The sequence below is a fragment of the Thunnus thynnus genome, chromosome 20 (genome assembly GCF_963924715.1).
Source record: "Thunnus thynnus chromosome 20, fThuThy2.1, whole genome shotgun sequence".
Lineage (NCBI taxonomy): Eukaryota > Metazoa > Chordata > Actinopteri > Scombriformes > Scombridae > Thunnus > Thunnus thynnus.
Window position 1 is genome coordinate 18,984,416 of NC_089536.1, and position 19,056 is coordinate 19,003,471.

The 19,056-nt window shown below is 39.7% G+C and overlaps 2 protein-coding genes and 1 non-coding gene across 3 annotated transcripts in view; all 3 read left to right on the plus strand.

Annotated features, from left to right (window-relative positions):
* Positions 1 to 5,286, plus strand: part of fam20cb (FAM20C golgi associated secretory pathway kinase b) — a 51,880-nt gene extending 46,594 nt beyond the window's left edge. Inside the window, exons 5-11 of the mRNA XM_067576124.1 lie at positions 707 to 822; positions 1,402 to 1,582; positions 1,928 to 2,037; positions 2,248 to 2,329; positions 2,788 to 2,847; positions 3,098 to 3,248; positions 3,384 to 5,286. Coding sequence (XP_067432225.1) covers positions 707 to 822; positions 1,402 to 1,582; positions 1,928 to 2,037; positions 2,248 to 2,329; positions 2,788 to 2,847; positions 3,098 to 3,248; positions 3,384 to 3,500 — 817 coding nt within the window. The 3' untranslated portion in view covers positions 3,501 to 5,286. The remainder of the gene's footprint in view (positions 1 to 706; positions 823 to 1,401; positions 1,583 to 1,927; positions 2,038 to 2,247; positions 2,330 to 2,787; positions 2,848 to 3,097; positions 3,249 to 3,383) is intronic.
* trnar-ccu (transfer RNA arginine (anticodon CCU)) lies at positions 433 to 505 on the plus strand. Its single transcript has one exon. It is a non-coding gene; the product is annotated as a tRNA-Arg (tRNA).
* Positions 5,287 to 10,373: 5,087 nt separating the features above from the next.
* On the plus strand, positions 10,374 to 13,731 carry foxl3 (forkhead box L3). The gene is made up of 3 exons (XM_067576713.1): positions 10,374 to 10,985; positions 12,332 to 12,500; positions 12,834 to 13,731. The coding sequence occupies exons 1-3, from the start codon at positions 10,579 to 10,581 to the stop codon at positions 13,302 to 13,304; spliced, it is 1,047 nt and encodes a 348-aa protein (XP_067432814.1). The 5' UTR covers positions 10,374 to 10,578; the 3' UTR covers positions 13,305 to 13,731.
* Positions 13,732 to 19,056: the final 5,325 nt, after the last annotated feature.

The window sequence follows — 19,056 nt, forward strand, 5'->3', positions numbered from 1 at the left end:
GACGACGGGGGCCACACATGCATAAAATAGGCGTGTGGCACGCACACAGAGAGACAGCCACGCTATCTTTCACATGAGAGAGATCATTGAAGACCTTTATTTCTCCATTTCAAGCACACACACATAGCTGCATTCTACAGTAGTTTCCAGGTAATTATACAAGTTGCCAAAATCGCAACAGCCTCATAAGATGGAATATAGATACAAGTTCCCAGAATGCAGTGGGAACTTATATCTCGAAGGATTTTATATCAGGAGGCTGTGTGGAAGTAAAAAATGTGTGTGATGTAGAATCATAGCCACATAATAACCACTGGGTGGTTTACCACCATGTGGTGTAGCAGTCAGGTCATCAGTTATACCACAGTGCCCCCTGTTGACAGTGAAATTCAATTAAATGAGTGCAGTTTTTACATGGAAGGGTGGCTGTCTGCCCCAGTGGCCTAATGGATAAGGCACTGGCCTCCTAAGCCAGGGATTGTGGGTTCGAGTCCCATCTGGGGTGAAATCTCTTTTTCAAAAGCTTGTTGTCATTGTCACTCCACAGACAGTCGTTTATTAGATACACAGCTCTTCAGGTGAACTTTTAAAATGATATTTTATAAAAATAAAACTGTTATAATCCATGATGCAGATTCTGTATCCTTGTACGTTCCTCTGTGCTTAAAGCAGAAGGTAACCCTCAGCATGTGTCTCCGTCCTGTAGGATTCTGGACTTCCGTCGCGTCCCTCCTGTGGCCGGGAGGCTTGTCAACATGACGAAGGAGATCCGAGACGTCACCCGAGACAAAAAGCTCTGGAGGACGTTCTTCATATCACCAGGTACACACCAAAAAATTTTAAAAAAGTTTTCAGAGACATATCTAGAAGGGAAAAACTACTTCTGCTCTTTTTAGTTGCAGTGCATGTACCACAAAACAAAAAAAAACTGCTATCAGTGAAGAATTTCTTCAACATGCAAAAGTTCAAGCGAAGCAAAAAAGAAGAGTTTTCCATGCTCATAATGTAGAGCAAAGCTACTCCTGTGCCCTGAATTGCTGGAATATTCATTTGCATGAGATTAGTATTATCAAGGGACTTTCGCTTGTGCCAAAGAGCGACAGTTAATTAGAGATGCAACTTTTACTTTACATATTATACACATGGAAAATTCTCACAGGATTAAAATTACTGACGATCTCAGCAATTAATACAAGTCATTGAATGTCCCTAGGTAACTTTAATCTTGTGTAAAATGGGCTTTCAATATATGTGGTGTGCATTCCAATAAGGGCAAAAAGAGGGTGTTGTCATGTTTTAAGTATTAAATACTGAATGGTATAATAGAATAATAGTAATAATAGAATACAAATAAATATGATTTTTTGTTGTCATTAACAAACTGTTTTTTTTGCTTCTCAGCCAACAACGTGTGTTTCTACGGGGAGTGTTCTTACTACTGCTCCACTGAGCATGCTCTGTGCGGTAAACCAGACCAGATTGAAGGATCCCTGGCTGCCTTCCTCCCAGACCTGGCCCTTGCTAAACGCAAGACCTGGAGGAACCCGTGGAGACGCTCCTACCACAAACGCAAGAAGGCAGAGTAAGAGATTGATTTGCTGACACTTGATAGTAGCAGCCACTGAGGGAGAGTCCTGTAAGCCCCAACTATCAGAGGATATTCTGCACCCCATGTGTCAAAGCTGACTGACACCCAATAGGATAAAACAAACTGTACAGATCTTTACATGCAAGAAATTACAATCTTGTTATGCTAAAAGAAACACTGACAATTACTTTCCCAAATTCATCTCAGCACAAGAATAAATTGAAAAAAAAAACATATTAAAAGGGGAAAAAAATGGATTTTGGTTATCATTCTGCTAAGCAGATGCATAAATTCTAATAGATTAAAAATGTGAACAAGATGTTTGTGTAATACTTTCAGATGGGAGGTGGATCCGGACTACTGCGAGGAGGTCAAACAGACTCCACCTTATGACAGTGGGACGAGACTGCTGGACATAATGGACATGACCATCTTTGACTTCCTCATGGGTGAGTTGGCATGTCTGAGATGAATTCAAACAAGGGATTTCCTGTCACTGGGACCGCTGTTTCTAGTGTCCTGTGTTTTTCAAACAAAGGGTAAAACACATATGTACTGTCTGCATACACACATGTATTGTGTAGTAACATAAAATACATTGACACATACTGTATTTACTGTATCTCTTTCCTAAATTGTTTACATGATTTCCAACACAGGAAACATGGACCGCCATCATTATGAGACGTTTGAAAAGTTTGGAAATGAGACCTTCATCATCCACCTGGACAATGGCAGGGGGTAAGCCACCACACAGTTATTCACCATATTGAAATGTAAACATCGTCACACTGTTCGTTATTCTGAACTCTGCTGCTTCATAACTCCACCAGGTTCAGCATCAGTATCAGTAACAAATAAGAGAATTACAAAAACAAATACATGTGCAGGTGTGCATGAGCATCATGTCCATAAATCGGGAGTAGTTTATAAAATTGCTGTGCGTACTGATGCTGATTGGTATTCTCTTTGGATCACTTTTAATGACATGAAAACTCACTTTAAATGATCAAATTTGTAGTAAACTAAAAATTGTGTTTTTCAGGAATAGCTCATCAAATTTGCAAAAGTATGCACATTTTGTATGAAAATTCTGCAATCATACTAATAAAACAGAGAATTGCACAATAGTCTCGGAAAGAAATGTAAATACCAGTCATCACATTTAATACCATCTATGCTTCTGTTTTTCACTCTAGCTTTGGAAAGCACTCCCATGACGAGAAGTCCATTCTGGTGCCATTGACCCAGTGCTGCAGGTAAAGCCTTCTTTGTGCTGGTTTCATGTAGCGTGATAAAAAAAAAAAAGGTGTTAGGGGCTTTATTGATCCCTGAAGAGACAAAAAAAAGTAAAGATAGAAATTTTTGTGAGGCTACTTAAGTTTCTAATCACCCAAACCATATGCAACAGCTGGATATTCACATCATCTGTTTTATAGGCAAAATATGTTGATATACAGCAGCTAAGCACCTCACCACACTGCTCTCTTTCTTGCTCTCTTTCTGCAGGGTAAGGAAGTCGACCCACTTGCGTCTGCAGCTGCTGGCTAAGGAAGAATACAAGCTGTCCATGCTCATGGCAGAATCCCTGGTGAGGGACCGTCTCAGTCCCATCCTCATCCAGCCACACCTGGATGCCATGGACCGACGACTACGCCAGGTCAGTTCTTACCTAAGATGTCAAACTATTCCTTTTAACTTCCTTTTAAGGCCATTAAGTACGTTGACCTTATTTGACCTCAACTTCCTCTATCACTCAACAGTTAAACAGCTAAATGATTTTCCTTTTCACCAGGTGCTGAATGTGCTGGCAGAATGCATTGAAAAGGAGGGCTACAGTTATGTTGTAGAGGACGACCTCCAGAGGGACCAAGGGACAGACCACGCCCACACCGCCCCACGACGGAGGTAGCTGGCTGGGAGGGGGTGGGTGGGTTGGGGGGTTGGAAGCTGGGTAGGACGGAATCCCTGAAGGTAGAGGATTGGACTGAGCAGGTCCAGTCATCCTTTTAAACAGAACTGGCGTCCTGCGACACAGATGAGCTCCATCTGTAAGAGTTTCTCAGAGGGTTTGATTCGCTGAACTTACCAGGGACGCCCGCCTGCCGGAAGTGAATATAAGCTGTCTGGAAGTGGAAGCCTGCTGGATAGGACTGGACTCTGACAAACAGTGCAACGGCTTTAACTGCGCCGAAGCTCGAGACGCAGGTGATGTCGAAGACTTCTGGATGGATCTGGGGCCCGGATCATAAACTGAAACTGATCCACCCCCTCATCACCTAGACTCCTTAAAATATCCAACCCTGACTCTTGTGTAGGATAGTATCACCACAGCTGACCCCAAACACCGACCCACCGCAGCACTACCAAACCATGAAAGTCTTGCAAGAGACGCCTTCTCTTTGTCTTCTTCTGGACCCTTTTTTGAATTCAGTGAATTCTGAGGGACTTGTAAAGAATCTCCCGACCCTCCCTCCGCTCTTCACAAGCTGAATTATGTGTTTCTACGTATCGTTGGTATTGCAAGTGTTCCGGTTCACGGTGGAGGAGGAAGAGGTCGACTTCCTGTTGTCTTAATTATCAAAAACTATGTTGTATTGGTTTGCCGCAAAAATGATTTATTGCATAGTGTCTTTTTTTATTTTAATTCTGCTGAGCTGCTTCAGCCTTTATCATCGGTATTCAAGATGGAAATATTTGATTGGAGTGCAGGTTAACTCCTGGATTTGTCCATTAATTTTTGCCCATAAATGTTACTTGTCCTTAAGAGAGTATTTATTGAAAGTCATATTTATTGTTTGAAATGAGTAATAATACATAATCAGTAACACAGCATCATTTGTTCTGTTAAAAAGAACTATTTAATTTACATTACAGAGGTGTACTTCCTCATTTGTCCAAAAGAGGGCAAAACGAGCACGTGCAAAAGCAGCTGCCAGGTCCGTGCCTCTCATTAACGTCATAGCTCTGCATATTTCACCCCATTTTTAATATCAAGCCAGAATTAAAACCGGTTTACAGCTACCGTCAAGTATTGGTTACATTCAAATGAGCAAGTCTACACCTGTGTTTACAACATTGAATCCATTTTCAACTACTGTTTCTGTTTTTTTTTTTTTCTTTTCAGTGCAACAGATATGAGGTTAGATTTACAGTATGGTACCAAAAGCCAAATGTGACACTAATTGTTTTATATTATTGTTTCTTTGTAATATATTTGATGTCCAGATGTTGCTGTTGTGGAGAGATTATTTTTCAGGATGTATATTTCATTCATCACCAACAGCTGATAGTTTAGCTGTCGGTGTCAACGATTCAGTCACTGGCTGAAAGTTAATATATACAGTAGGAAAATCTAGTGCCTGTGCAATGATAGAAATACTTGAATGTGTGGTTTCATAGCAGAAAGGTTTAAACTCCTCCCGGGTACGAGCTATAGATAAGATGCGGAGGTCTACATATATGTGTGTGCTGACTCCATCTGTTCCATGAGGGTTTTATAAAGTCTTAAGTTTCCATAGTCCTGTGTCAGTACAGTGTGTATGGACGTATGGGTGGATCCATGGAGAACGTTAGATGATGTGTTCTTAAAAGTGAAAATGCTTCTTTTTTATTCGACTCATTGTTTCTGTGGATTTTTTTTTTTTTCATTTCTTTGCATCATGGTAAAAGTGCAATAAAACAAAATACGCAGAATATTATAATGTTTCAATGTAATTTTTAGGAGTATTAGTATGTGAGTGTGTTTGTTTAATATGCATGTTTTAATATTATTTAGGAGATTATTCATAGACAAACATCCACGTAGCTCAACAACAGTGTCGTCCAGCCTGTGAGGCCTGGGTAATAATTCATGATTATAAAACATATAAAACACCATTTCATGAACATGTAAACACAGTAAGTATCCACCCATCTGACGTGTTTGAGGAAAATATATAAATAATCTTGCTTTGGAAAGAGCCAGAAAAATGAGAAGAAGAATGAAATTTCTTTTCCAGGAAACTTTCAGGAAAACTTCCTAGAAAGTGCGTGGCTGGAAAGTTTATAGCATAGCACTAAAACATAAGCTTTCCACCACTGCAAGCTTACAAGGCTTACAAATGTTCCCTTCCCTGCCTTCAGAGGCTGAGTAGTACTTCACATTTTACTTTGACATGTAAAATTGGTGGAGTACCCCTTTAAACAACCAAAATAAGTACTTTGACCTTATTTGACTTCTACTGGTGACCAGAGAGAATTTAAAAGCTCATCATTTAACCACTGTCTCATGGTATTCCAAGCTTCCAATGATCATGAATGGCACATTTGATACAGTACACACTTCCAGGACTAAAGCAATTAAGGAAAATAATGCTAAATATGCTACTAATAATAATTTAAAAAGCCCACAGATTGAAAAGAAGTCGTGTTTAACTCTCCTTTAGTTCTATTTTTGTTGTCCGCTAACTACTGAGAAATATATCTGCTTTTAGCTGCTAAAAGCTCCATTATGTTCACCAGCTAGTCGCTGACTTTGTCTGTTGAAGCTTTTTTGCTGAAAACAGCTGCCTGCAGTGCTCTGTCCAGTAAACAATACTGGTGGGAGCAGTGACAGTGAACCAAAACAGTGAAGTTGCAGTCTGGCAAATCAAAGTAATGAGTTGCTATAAGGCTTCATAGAGCTGAGAGGAAGTGTGGAGTCGGTGATTATTATCTGTGGGCTCATAAGAAGAAGCTGTACTCCCCTCACATACAAGTACAAATATGGCAACTTTAATGTAATTTGCAGACTGATTTTATGTTGAGCAGTAGCTAATATGTTCAATTTGAAAGAATCAGAATCCTATCTTAATACTTAATGATTATTGAATTGCTTGCCAAAGAAAAACTGATGAAACTTACAGCATCAACTGTATCATGTCCTCAATTGTTTGAACAGATAGGCATGCAGCTCATGGAAATAAAGCTTTGTGTTAACCAAAAACAAAGGAAGATCAGGGATTTCATCAGTAGCCGTGTGACCCTCGGTATGGGCCTCCTTTTAGTATCACACTGAAGATGTCACCAAAAACAAAAAGCAGTCTGAACCAAGTTTTTAATTCTAAAGAAAAAGTTATTTTTGTACATGAATTTTGTGCCAGTGATGAATCAGCTTAATAACCCTCTGTGGTGAAAAATGCTGCACAACTGCAACGTGACTTCAGCTCCGATCAAGATAAACATAGCCGACCCCATAAAGTCAGAACTGCTCGAGTTTTGCTTCATCTACTTTGTACAGACTGAATACTCAGGTGAACACAGGCCTGCTCTGGAGGTTTCTACAGTGTAATTTGACAGAGGATGGCTGCACAGTACAGTGCAAAGGAAAATGGCCCTCAGCCTCCGCTCTCTGCATAAGCATGTTTACAGTTCCCAGTACACTGTTGTGTTTTGATAACCTTTCCTCACAGAACAGCCCCCGGAAAAGCTACTTGGTTGGTTTACATAAATGAACGTTCACACACACACACACACACACACACACACACACACACACACACACACACACACACACACACACACATGTAAGCAGACAAAGCTATGAATGGAGGAAGCGGAGTTTGAGACAACCATCAGAGGGACAGAGAGTGACCAGAGGAGAACTAAGGGCTGTAATCGCTGCGGCCGGCCGCAGACAGGACGGCAGAGGAAGCCTCGTCATGGGAGCGAACCATGAGGTGCTTATCAGATCTCACTTCAAACCAACCTGATTCCATGACCCCCTCTTCTCCTCTGCACTGCCTCTCTCTGTTGGTCCTATTTGGTCTATTTAGTTTTGTATGAATCTGTTTTTCTTGTCTGGAGTGAAGCAGCCCAGACGACTCCTCACAGTTCACCTAAATGAACTTGAATTATTCTAGCCCTGTGGTGGCTATTTGTGCAATGAAGTCAGTTATGTTGCTTTGTGGTTAAGCATTATAGTAGATCAACCTTGTAAGACACTATTAAAGATAATACTGCATGTATAATGGGTGAGCAAAAACATTCAATTGTATGCTACATATGGGCTTTAATTAATATAGAGTGCATTACAAAAATGTACTAAATTAAAGGCCAGGGGTGGACTTAGCTTAGCTAACACTGAGAAGTTGATCAGGCAAAAAAGCACACACTATATATAGTAGTCTATGGTGGCCCTTTACACTTTTTAAATTGTACTTGATAGTCGACAGTGTAGTCACAGGGGAATGACGTTGATGTATGGTGTTGCAGTTATATGGTATGTATGTGCCTTAACCATAAAGCTACCAGGATGCCCCTTATTATGTTGTTTAAAAAAAACATTTTATTAACTGTGACTTTCCCATAGTTTGGGGATTTACAAGAGACAGATTATAGAAAAGATAAAAAATCTAAATCAAAGCAGCAGAGGCCGAGATATCCTGACTTTTACGGCTCTTGTGTGGGTCCAGCTTGAAAAACACTGCATCCTACATTTCCCGTAATGCAAATTCATTGCAGCTTTAATCAGACCCTCCCTATTTTCTAAGTGTGCACGTCTTTCGAACTTCAAACCCATAGTTTATAACTCAGGCAGGCTTTAAAATAATGTAGTCTCTGTGCACATGCTGAGATAACCCTGATGACATCATCAATATTGTAATCAGCCAATAAAATATTGTGTTAGTATTAAGTTGTATGTAAACTCCCCCTCAGGTTCTTAAAACCCCCAAATTCCTGGAAAAAAATAGGAAAGACATGACCTCAGTATCCATGGTAGCAAGAGAGATCAGTGATATCAGTTTCCTTTTTGTGCTTCTAGATGCTCTTCATCTTTTCATGAAGCCACATAGAAAATCTAGGCTTTAAAATTGAGTTGACCTTTCAGTTGCTTCATTAGCCTATCAGAAATAATCAGAGAATTGCTTTAATGTCTCTGGGTTGCACCAATATAGCGCCTACAGGCTACTCCTTCACCAGCGAGGCCACACACAGAGTCCTGGCAGACCTCAGGCTGTTTTCCCGGCCTCTGTCGCCTCACGGGAGACCTCCAATTGCCCCGTTAAGAGCCCTTCAAAATACACATCCCACTGTTTTATAGACACGGAAACAATTTATGGCCATTATAGAACATTATAGATAGCATCTACAAAACTTCCCGTTGTTGACTAAACGTCTGCCAGAGTGGACACACACACACCCCAAAGAGTTAACGGAGAGAAAAAGAAAACAAAGATGCAAAGGATCTTGTTTGTTGGTTTGGGGTTAGATGTTTTAAGTACAGCTACAGAGATTAGACTATAAAAAGAACCAAAATAAAACATGAAGGCAGTCTACAAGACCAGCGGACCACCCAGAATCCTGCTGGAGGTGGGGTAGAGGAGCAGTTTTTCCAGCATTGTCGCCCCGGGTTCAGACGACCCAGACTGCTACTGTGAGACCGCCTGGATGGGACCAGTTTAGCTCAGGCGAGTTCAAGTTAAAGGACCAGTGTGTAAGATTTAGGGGTATGTATTAGCAGAAATGGAATATAATATTCACAAGTATGTTTTAATTAGTGTATAATCACCTGAAAATAAGAATCGTTGTGTTACCTTAGAATGAGCCCTTTATATCTACATAGGGAGCGGGTCCTCTTCCGCGGAGTCCGCCATGTTGCACTGCCATGTTTTCTACAGTAGCCCGGAACGGACAAACCAAACACTGGCTCTAGAGACGGCCTTACATGTTTTTCATGAGTTTCATGGCCACCGTAGGTTCTCTTACATACTTGGAAGGGGAGGGTGAGGGAGGGTGTATTCAGTTGGTTGCAATCTGCAGCCTCACCTCTAGATGCCACTAAATCTTACACGCTGGTCCTTTAAAGGGGAAATCCACTGATTTTACATGTCAAAGTCTATTTAGTCACAGAGCACTGTGAAAACTGTTGTATAATGTTGTCTGTAGCTGTGGAGTTTTAAAAGATGTGGGTGTTTACCAGGCAAAGAAGGTCTAATGAAAGATGTTATTGAAAAGCATTATGGGAAGTGTAGGATCTTTTTTTTTGGTGCTATAAATCAGGATATCTCGGGTCACTTCTATGCCAATTTTGTCATTAAAAAAAAAAATCCGTCTTTTGCAATTCCCCCAACTTTATAGAAGTATAATATTAAATCTCTGGAGTGCCCCTTTAAGTCCAAGACTGGACCCAATGTGGCATTCAAGTGAGGACTAGTTCCAAACCAGGGAGGATTAACACTAAGTCACAGGCAGTTTAGGAAGAACTTGGTGTCAAAGTGTGAAATTAAAGATTTAAAAGTTTTAGCACCTTTATTAAAAAAAAATAAGATTTCATGTAAAAGAATTTGTCTGAGTTGGACAGAGATGGGGAAACTGACCAGAGACCTTGACTCATTGCTCAACAATGTTCTACAGACCCCAAGGTTGTTGTGGGCAGTTGAAAACATAAATATGAAAAGGGACAAAGTATCCTGCTCAGCCTGCTGAGCCTTTGCGGCCTGTAACAGCTACAGTCCGTAGCCCAAAGCAAATTTGTGGTGTTGAAGCCCACTGGCTCTGCTATTATGTATTCCCAATTTGTGAGACTTTATATTTTGACTCTGCACTTCCGAGGCAAACTGCACTAAGTTTATCTAATAACCGAGGGACTAATTGTAGCATTACAGGATTAAAGTTTTAATTGCAAAACATTGGCTATTAAGATAATAAGAATGAAACAGTGCGGGGAATTATAGCAGCTACAGCATTTTTTTAGAATGATTACTTTCCTTTTTTGAAGGCTATTTAATTATTTAATTGAAGTAAAAGTTTAGCTGAAGCACTTTTTTAATGTAAGTTTGAAGCATATTAAGGTTTTGAAAACTTTTATCAACAAGTGGGATAGTCTAGGTTGATTTGAAAGATGAGATGCAGTAAACAAACTGGTGCTGACTTTCCTGTGGAAAAAGTGTGCAGTGCTGGTGCTAAAATAAATATGGACAAGGTGGACAAACAAAAAAAAAAAAGCCTGTATTTGAAATTTGAAATTCATGCAGATGGCAAAAGTGGTGCACAAGACCATAAGAGCAGAGTTCAAAGACCTGAGGGAGGTGTTCTTGACTCTTGAGACCTCAAGCCGTTCCTGGAGAGCAGCTGGGATGAGGAGGGGAGAGGGGGGCTGGAGGCAGCCGTCATCAGCAGAGCTCAGAGTGAGTGTCAGCTGGCTGAGCAGAGCATGGTGGCAGAGCAGAGCAGAGCAGCGGGACAGGGTGTTGCTGCTGGGCTTTGGCCAGGAGAGTCACAGGAGCCAAACTGTTCAGAGCACACAACTGACCCCTCAAAGTGTAGATATGTTCGATAACTCTCACTACCCGTTCAACTGTTTTAACTATGATGGAGACGGATACCCTTCTTCTAGCACAGATGAAGAGAAGAAAATGTGCAGACCCGCATACAGGTATGAAGGATTTCAAATTCATCTTTTTTTTAAAAAAAATGTATTTGTAACTTTTGCTGAGGTGTCACATCGGTTTATTTACTAGTATGTAAAATAATAAGCTTTAAAACAAAAGTGATTATAAGGGAGTTTTACCTATTTCATATTTGGCCTTTAATTTCTTTAATTTCATAATAATATCTCCCTTTTAAAATTGTAAAATGAGATTTTTTTCATATGATTTTTACATTATTTCGTCAAAACTTGCCGGTTTGGACAAAACAAAATATAAATATTTTATGTGGCAACCTAGTTCACTTTTACCAGCGGCACTTTTTTCTTTCACTACAGCGCAAACATGATGCACATTCAGAATAATAGCTTTTGAAATATATATATTTTATATATAAAGCATAGTTGACTCTTTGATTTTGGGCAACATTTACCATCAGGGGTGCACTGTAGATCATTTACTGCTCATTTTTGCATTTTTAAAGATATCATTTCAACTTTATTTAATTGATTTTCAACACAACTTTTATGTGGAAGCATAGTTTATTGTGACCACATGCATCTGTTTTAACTCTTAAAGTAGAAATATAAAAATTTTTAAAAAGATCCACCATCAATAAGTTAACCTTAATGTTCTGTTTCTTTAACAGCTCAAAAAACATAGTTAGCATTGTTTGATACTTGATAACTTTTCCAAATTTTATTAGAATTCCTTATAAAAAGGATTTTGAACTGATGACATGTTTCAGAGTTTCAGAGAAAATCACACGTTAGTCCTTCTCGGGGTTCTAATAGACCCCAGCTATGAAACATGGATACATTTACATATTCTATATATCTATCCCAGGAGTTTACTTACTTTTTATGCAGCACTACACAAATCCAAAAGAAGTCCATTTGGACTTCTATTATTAGAGTTTTATAACAGTTTGTTCTAGTAAGTAACATCATTTTATAGGATAAAATACTGACATTTCTTTTTCTGTAAATGACTTTCTGTCAGTCAAAAGGAATATAGATTTGTTCATGCATAGCCCATAAAACATATAAAACATTAAAGATTTCCTTATTTGGTGTAGAAACAATGCTTTTATAGATTTTGTCACGTTTATAAAAATGTCAAGACCAGTATGTGGTAAAGAGAAGTGTTACCATTTCAATACTTTGCTACATATTGGGTTTCAATAAGGTGAGAATAAAATAATAAATATTTAATGAAAAGAATTATTACTTTTTCAGCAAGCAGCAAGCAGAATATCAGCAACCACAAAGGTTAAAAGCCTTCATCATGCCGTAGATTTATATATCGTCATTTTTCTTATGTTACCTGATTAAAATGTGTCTTTTTGTGTCAGCTACATCGCTCTGATAGCCATGGCCATCCAGCAGAGCCCTGAGCAGCGGGTCACTCTGTCGGGCATCTACGAGTTCATCATGAAGAGATTCCCATACTATCGCTCCAACCAGAGAGCCTGGCAGAACTCCATCAGACACAACCTCTCCCTCAACAGCTGCTTCATCAAGGTACACCGACACACAGTGCGTTGGGAGAGCTGGGAAATATTGTCAGTTTTAACATGATGTCAAAATAATTGTGTGCTTCTTTCAAAGCAAAAGAACTGTCCTTTTATTTAGTATTTCACTTATTGTTAGTTTTCATTTTATTTCTTTTTCTTTTCATAATTTCCCTCTTCATTCTTTAAATATCACAGGAGTATAAACAGTAGTAGTGTGTTCTGTTTTTCCTTTCCTCACAGTACTACTATTTTTAGTCCTCTTATTACTGGTAGTAGGAATATTTTGAATAAGTTCTGTTATTATAGGTATATAAGTAAGTATTTTTCCATTGTTCTACAGGTTCCTCGGACAGAAGGCAATGAGAAGGGAAAGGGAAACTACTGGACTTTTGCCACTGGCTGTGAATCCATGCTTGACCTGTTTGAAAACGGCAACTTTCGGCGTCGCCGGCGCAGGAGGAACATGAAAATCGGCCTCCGTGATTCAGGAGAAACCCCTTTCCATCCTTTAGAGAGCCACAGCAATCACCACGTACCCGCAGCCCGGCACCCTGAACCCGACTCCACCCTCTGCCCTCTGAACCCTGAGAGGCCGAGGACGGGCCCCCAGCCAAACCACCTCATCCCAAACCCCAGCCAGGGGAAACCAGAGTCAGAGATCAAGTTTAGCATTGACTACATTCTGTCTACTCCAGATCCACCCCTGCCGGGGTTCAGATCCTCGCACGGCCCTGTGCACATAGGACCCACGGGGCCACCCATACACGTTCTGGAGCCCCAACACCTGAACCTACACTTCTGGACTCTGTGAGAGAGAGAGGAGGAGGAGCGGAAAGCAGAGATTGAACTTATTCCTTTAGTAGCGTCTGTGTCTGAAACTGGGAAGTACTGTGAGGACAGAAATTCCCCAAGAGGAAATTTACTGACTTGAAAATGTAACCGAGGAACAAAATAAAGAGGTACAGTATTATATGATGGATTCTAGATGGAAAAAAGTCACTTAAAGAAAGCAACATGCTATCTAAGAATTCATCCAAAAGAAAAAAATGTGAACAATACCACATTCATATTGTCATTATACTGTATGTGCAGTGTCTAGTGCTGACATAGACTAGATTTACAGTATTCTCTATATGTATATACACAGGAGCTGTGATGTGTAGATGTCCACTGACACATGCAAGGCTTTAAAAATCTGATTGGGTAAAAAAAAAAAGGTAAACTTTTTGAGTTATTGAGTAATCTTCAGTTCAGAAGTTGAGATGGTTTTCTTCATAAAAGAAGAATATATTGAGAATCGTATGGCTTCCCTTGTCGTCTTTCATTCTTTTAGCCAGACTACGCAGCCTGATGAACTGTTTACTGTATTTTTTCAGTCACTTCTGCTTGATGGTAGATTTACCTCATCTTATTTTAGTGTGTGCGTCAGGACAAACATCTCTGACAAAGGGTTCATCAATAGAAACTGTCGGATGAAAATTTGAACTTTTCTGTTATTTAAAGGGAACTTCATCAGTATCAACAAACGATATATATTTTTTAGCTGAAAGGTTTTCTTATTGCTATGATTGTCATAGAATTCTCTTAAAAACATACAGTAGGAGCATGCAACAATGCTCATTTCTTTCTGCAATAACAGAAAACAAAGTTAGACCTTTTTCATGGAGGACATTTTAAAATATGACAATAGAAAATGCACAGGTGTAAACGAATTCCATTCATCTGTCTCAGTTTTAGGGTCCTGGTATTGCGCATGCTGGCTCACTATCAACATGTGCCATACTACAACCATACTACTTACTAATTCTATACAAAATTTTACTTCTCAATAATCATCATAGTGTACTGTTTTAGCAGTTAAAATAAATCCTTCATCCTTCATTTATCATTTCACACTTGAAAGGATACGGTACTCCAATCTGCCACTTTGGAGTGTCACTGCCAATTAAACATAACAAAGAGAATGTCTTTCTTAAGATTTAATTCATTTTTTTCTTTTTTTTTCAATCCCAAATATCTTCTAATTTTTTCAGCTGTGAGGAACTCCTCGTTTTCCTTTGAGCACTGCATTATGGGAGAATAGTGTCCATTGACAGCACACTCAAATATCAACCATTTTTGCGTGATGTCTGGTTGGAATACACTTAATTTTCTCACCTTTAAAGCATGAACATACCTGAAAACCTGCTTAGAGTATGTATGCATTTTGGACTGTCACGGATAATGTTATTAGTGTTTAATAATTTAATGTTATTAGCAACACCTGTGCTTCTCCTTCTATATGACAAGTCGTAACGTCTGCTGTGCAACAGTCTGTCACGACTGCACTCATCTCGTTCACACTGCCCGCATTTAACTAATTTTGTCATTGACCTTTTGAAATCCTGATTGACTGACACTTAAATTCTAATCCAGTCACTCCTCATTATAACGCATTATATATACACTTAAAAGACGCAAAAACAGAGGTCTGGCTAACATTTATTTCCTGTACGAAGGAGATCAATCATGGTGCGCTCTTGTGCTGTTGAAGGGACATTTTTCAATTTAACCTTTATATTATGTCTTGACTACATCGGAGAAGGGTTTCAACACACTTAACATGAGTGGCATTTAATATAGCATAACACTTGCAAGGTGAGGCCGAGATGTGACCCTATTTAAATACAGGGAGGCCCCTGCCTGAGCCTTAACAGCAACACCTTCCCCACCCCACCCCCTACACACACACACACACAAACACACAAACCCCTGATGCAATTATAATTAAACACACCTTATGCCTCCTTTGCAAATGCCCCTCATCGATCTGTAGGTTTTTAACATTCATACGTGAACTGCCCCCCAGCAAACGTCTGCAGCGGCACAAGCGTTTATGGATCAGCAAGTTTCCATTAACAAAGTTGTTGATGTTGAGTAGCGGGGGCTGCAGCTGCTGCCATGACGCCGTAGATATATTTGGGTAAATTAACTTAGCATAAAGTGCTCCGAGGCTACAGGGGTCTTTTGAGGCAGCTAAAAAGAAAGCAAGGCACCAGTCAGGCCCGAAAAGTCAGTGCACATATTATGTCGCCAGTGAATATGCGAAACTGTAGCTACTGGCACAGTGTCCCAAAGAATGGCCTCTATTAAATGACTAAATGCATTTGTTGTGTTTCCACTTAATCCCTCTACTATCTCCACTTGTTTATAATTGCTTACACGGTAATGTTTCTCATTTACAGAAGTGTGGACAGTTATTTGGTTTGAGACTGATAACTTCATTATGTGTACGCTCAGGGCGAGAAGCGGTGGAATTGCAGGTGGAGGAAATTGGGAAAGCATTGATCTGCGACGTTAATAAAAAGTAAATCATAAACACAAATAGGTCATTTAGTCTCGAGTGCTTTGTGTAGCGATTGGATTTCACTGAGGCTGTGGTGAGGATTGTGGGGATGAAGATAAATATTGGTGTATTGTTTTGTTCTGATGAGAGCGGATCTGTTTAGTGTACGGATGTAATTTACTGAATGGTTTCCTTTTAGCTGTGGTTGGAGGAGGAGATATTGTGCTGGGAGGGGGTGGGGGGAGAAAAAAAAAGTATGAATGAACTAAAAGGCTGCACATTGATATCATTATGAGCTACTAGCTAATGAAGATCAGTGAAATAGCCTGAGGTCTTTGACATACACACAGACATCTCTGCCCTTTGCCATTTGGTGGCCGTGTACGTGTGCATAGCTGCTGCAGGTGCAGCCAGTATCGGCCTGGAATATGCTATTATTTTTAAATGGCTTCAAGTGTGTATGTGTGCGTCAGTAATGAGAAAATCAACACAGCATGTCAATCAATGGCAGTTGGGAGACATGTTTACATTTTATTTGTAGTTGAGATCCTGCAGTGGCTGTGTGGTGGCTGTTGGAAGGATGTCCCTGCTAGGAAAAACAACAGAAGTGGTTGACTGAAGGTGACCAGAAGGGTTTTTTAGAAAGAAAATGGAAAACAGGCAGTTTAATAAAGGAAAGGGTTTGACATTCAAACGAAAATATAACTCAGAAATCTGCCAGATATCTGTTTAAATTTGTCAGTTCTCATTTGGTAAACACGCGACTATAACATCAAGGTGTTCAGTCTTTTCTACACTAGAGGGTCACAGTTTGACCTTCTGGCCCATACAGAAGGAGAAAAAACCCACTAAGAAATCTATAAGAGAAAGAAAAAAGACATACAACAAGAACATTTTGCAACGTGTATAATGTAATCTAGTAAAATAGGCCTCAGATATTGCCATATTGGATTAACTCCTCTCTGACAAAGTCCTAACTGAAGGTTTTAAGCATAAAAGTGTACTATTTATTTATTGCAGGCCAGGTGTCATTTTGTACACCAGCTGTAAATAAATAGCAGACAGGTGAGGAAATAACAAAATATAATAGTGTCAAATACAAAAAAACATGTCACTGAACTGCTTAACTGTGAATAAAACATTCTGACAGTCTTTGACAGGCAGAAATTACAATTACAGTGTTTGGAATTGACACCTGAACATGAAAAACGTGTCTGTGTTTTATACACTGATTACAAAAAAAAAAGAGAGACATCTCCTCTTGAAATATTTGCAAAAATTAAAATGAAAGGCAACGTTCACAATTCATTAATTGAAACAGTATCAGATATTCTACATGTGTATGAAATATATGCAGAAATTATAATAGAATACATTTCTGTACACACCTCAAATATGGTAACCTAAAAGTAGTCCAAAATAAAAAAGGAAAGGAGCTTTCAAATGCAAAATAGTGAGAGAATTTAATATACTCAATATGTATAAAAAGATGGTGTTTTCTGTGTATTTCGTGCCATTTAGTGGCTGTATTCGTGCACATACTGAGCATATTAAATTCTCTCACTGTTTTGCATTTGATGGCTCCCTTCCTTTTTTCCTGTGTATCCTCACTGACCTGCATGGGAACCCTTTTTCCATTGTTTTCCCGTGGACACATAAAAGTAGATACATGCTTAAATGTGTGAATTCCCTTGAATGACCTTAGTATTTACAAATTTGATGAAAACTAGTAACTGTATCAGAACAAACTGTTAAGGCACCCATCCATTAGTGGAACATCCCAGAGGTTTACAGCATCACAGAAGCTGATGAACAGCTGCAATTTTAACAAAAATCCCTCACTCAAGATGACTAATATCGTTTGTACAAAATAATGAATTATGCTTCGATCGTACTTGTTGATGTTTGCGGTTGAGTTGTATTATGACCATGTTCTGTGTTGCAAAGCAGTTACATTGCACTGTGTCAACATAACATGCAATGCAACTACAATGCACCACAGCTCTGGCCAGAAATTTTCATTCACACTTGATACACTTGGCGGATAGATGATTGTGGGGATTTGTGTGCTTTCTTTGACAGTGGTTATATTTTCTATTGAGCCAAACAGTAGGCTGCTCCCTTAAAGAGGTTACATCAGTGTACTCAGACTTCTAGATGGGTCAAGTTGTTGGGTGGTGATTTTTTTTTTTTCTCACTCGACTTGACCTCTGGCACCACCGTCCAACCACCAGGGTGTGCTAACTCACTGCATGCGGAGAGGGGGAATCACAAACACCAGGGTGGGGTATCACTGTGGGGAATGAGGCCTGAGAGAAACGTGGATCCTCCATATTTCTGTTTCTCCACCATCAATCCTCTAACAATCCAGCAGGCTTCTGCAACAGATGTCATGATGTTAGGGTTAATGTGCCTCTTGTCAAATATGACTATAATGTGTCTAATTTGTCTTTGAAGGGGATAACAGTCACAACTAGGCTGTGTTGAATTTAGATTTTGTCCAGATGACTGTGTAACTGCATCATCAGCAGTCACTATCGACACATGTAGCTCGTTATTGTGGCACGTTGTCTTACAAAGATTAACATCACACAATCTCACACCAACAAGCAGCACATGGTGCTTCAGCTACTGGCAAATTATGATTTGTTTTCTTATTTACCCCCATATTTTAATGTATTTTCCCTCCAGAAATTTAAACATAAACAAATTTTTTAAAAGTCACCGATGATCAGATTTCTAAAAAACCACAAAAGCATCCATTTACCTTTCAAAAGAAACAATCCACCAGCAGCTCTGTTGTGCAATATACTGTAGATTTTAAATGAAGTGCTCATGTCAGAACGACACATGTTGAGTCAAACGGGGATCCTGTTGTACTAGTGTGATCCAGTCTGCTGTCCGACACACCCCTCTTTCTTTTTGACCGGGAAAAACGCTCCAGTGACTGAGGCAGAATGTGAGGGGCCATGTTGTGGGATGAGGCGATTCCAGGCGACCAATGGGGAAGCCCCTTGTGTGGGGCCCACGGGCCTCCAGAGAGAGGCGGAGGGAGGGGGTGGAGGGTGGTGGACAAGGTAAATGGAGAGGGTTTACTACAGGTCAGCTTCAGCTTATTACCATCTGAACAAGGATCTGGATGATAGATGGTATAGCAAGGAGAGAAAAAGGTTTGATTCCCAAAAGTGTGTACATTATCAATGCGGGACAGCAAAAAAAACCCCCAAAAAACACAGAA

What these genes read in the sequence shown, in the direction of transcription:
- foxl3 (XM_067576713.1), top strand. Translation starts at nt 10,579, where the DNA reads ATGCAGATGGCAAAAGTGGTGCACAAGACCATAAGAGCAGAGTTCAAA. An exon ending in ATGTGCAGACCCGCATACAG is followed by an intron (nt 10,986 to 12,331) that starts GTATGAAGGATT and finishes TTTTTGTGTCAG; the next exon opens with CTACATCGCTCTGATAGCCA. An exon ending in TCAACAGCTGCTTCATCAAG is followed by an intron (nt 12,501 to 12,833) that starts GTACACCGACAC and finishes ATTGTTCTACAG; the next exon opens with GTTCCTCGGACAGAAGGCAA.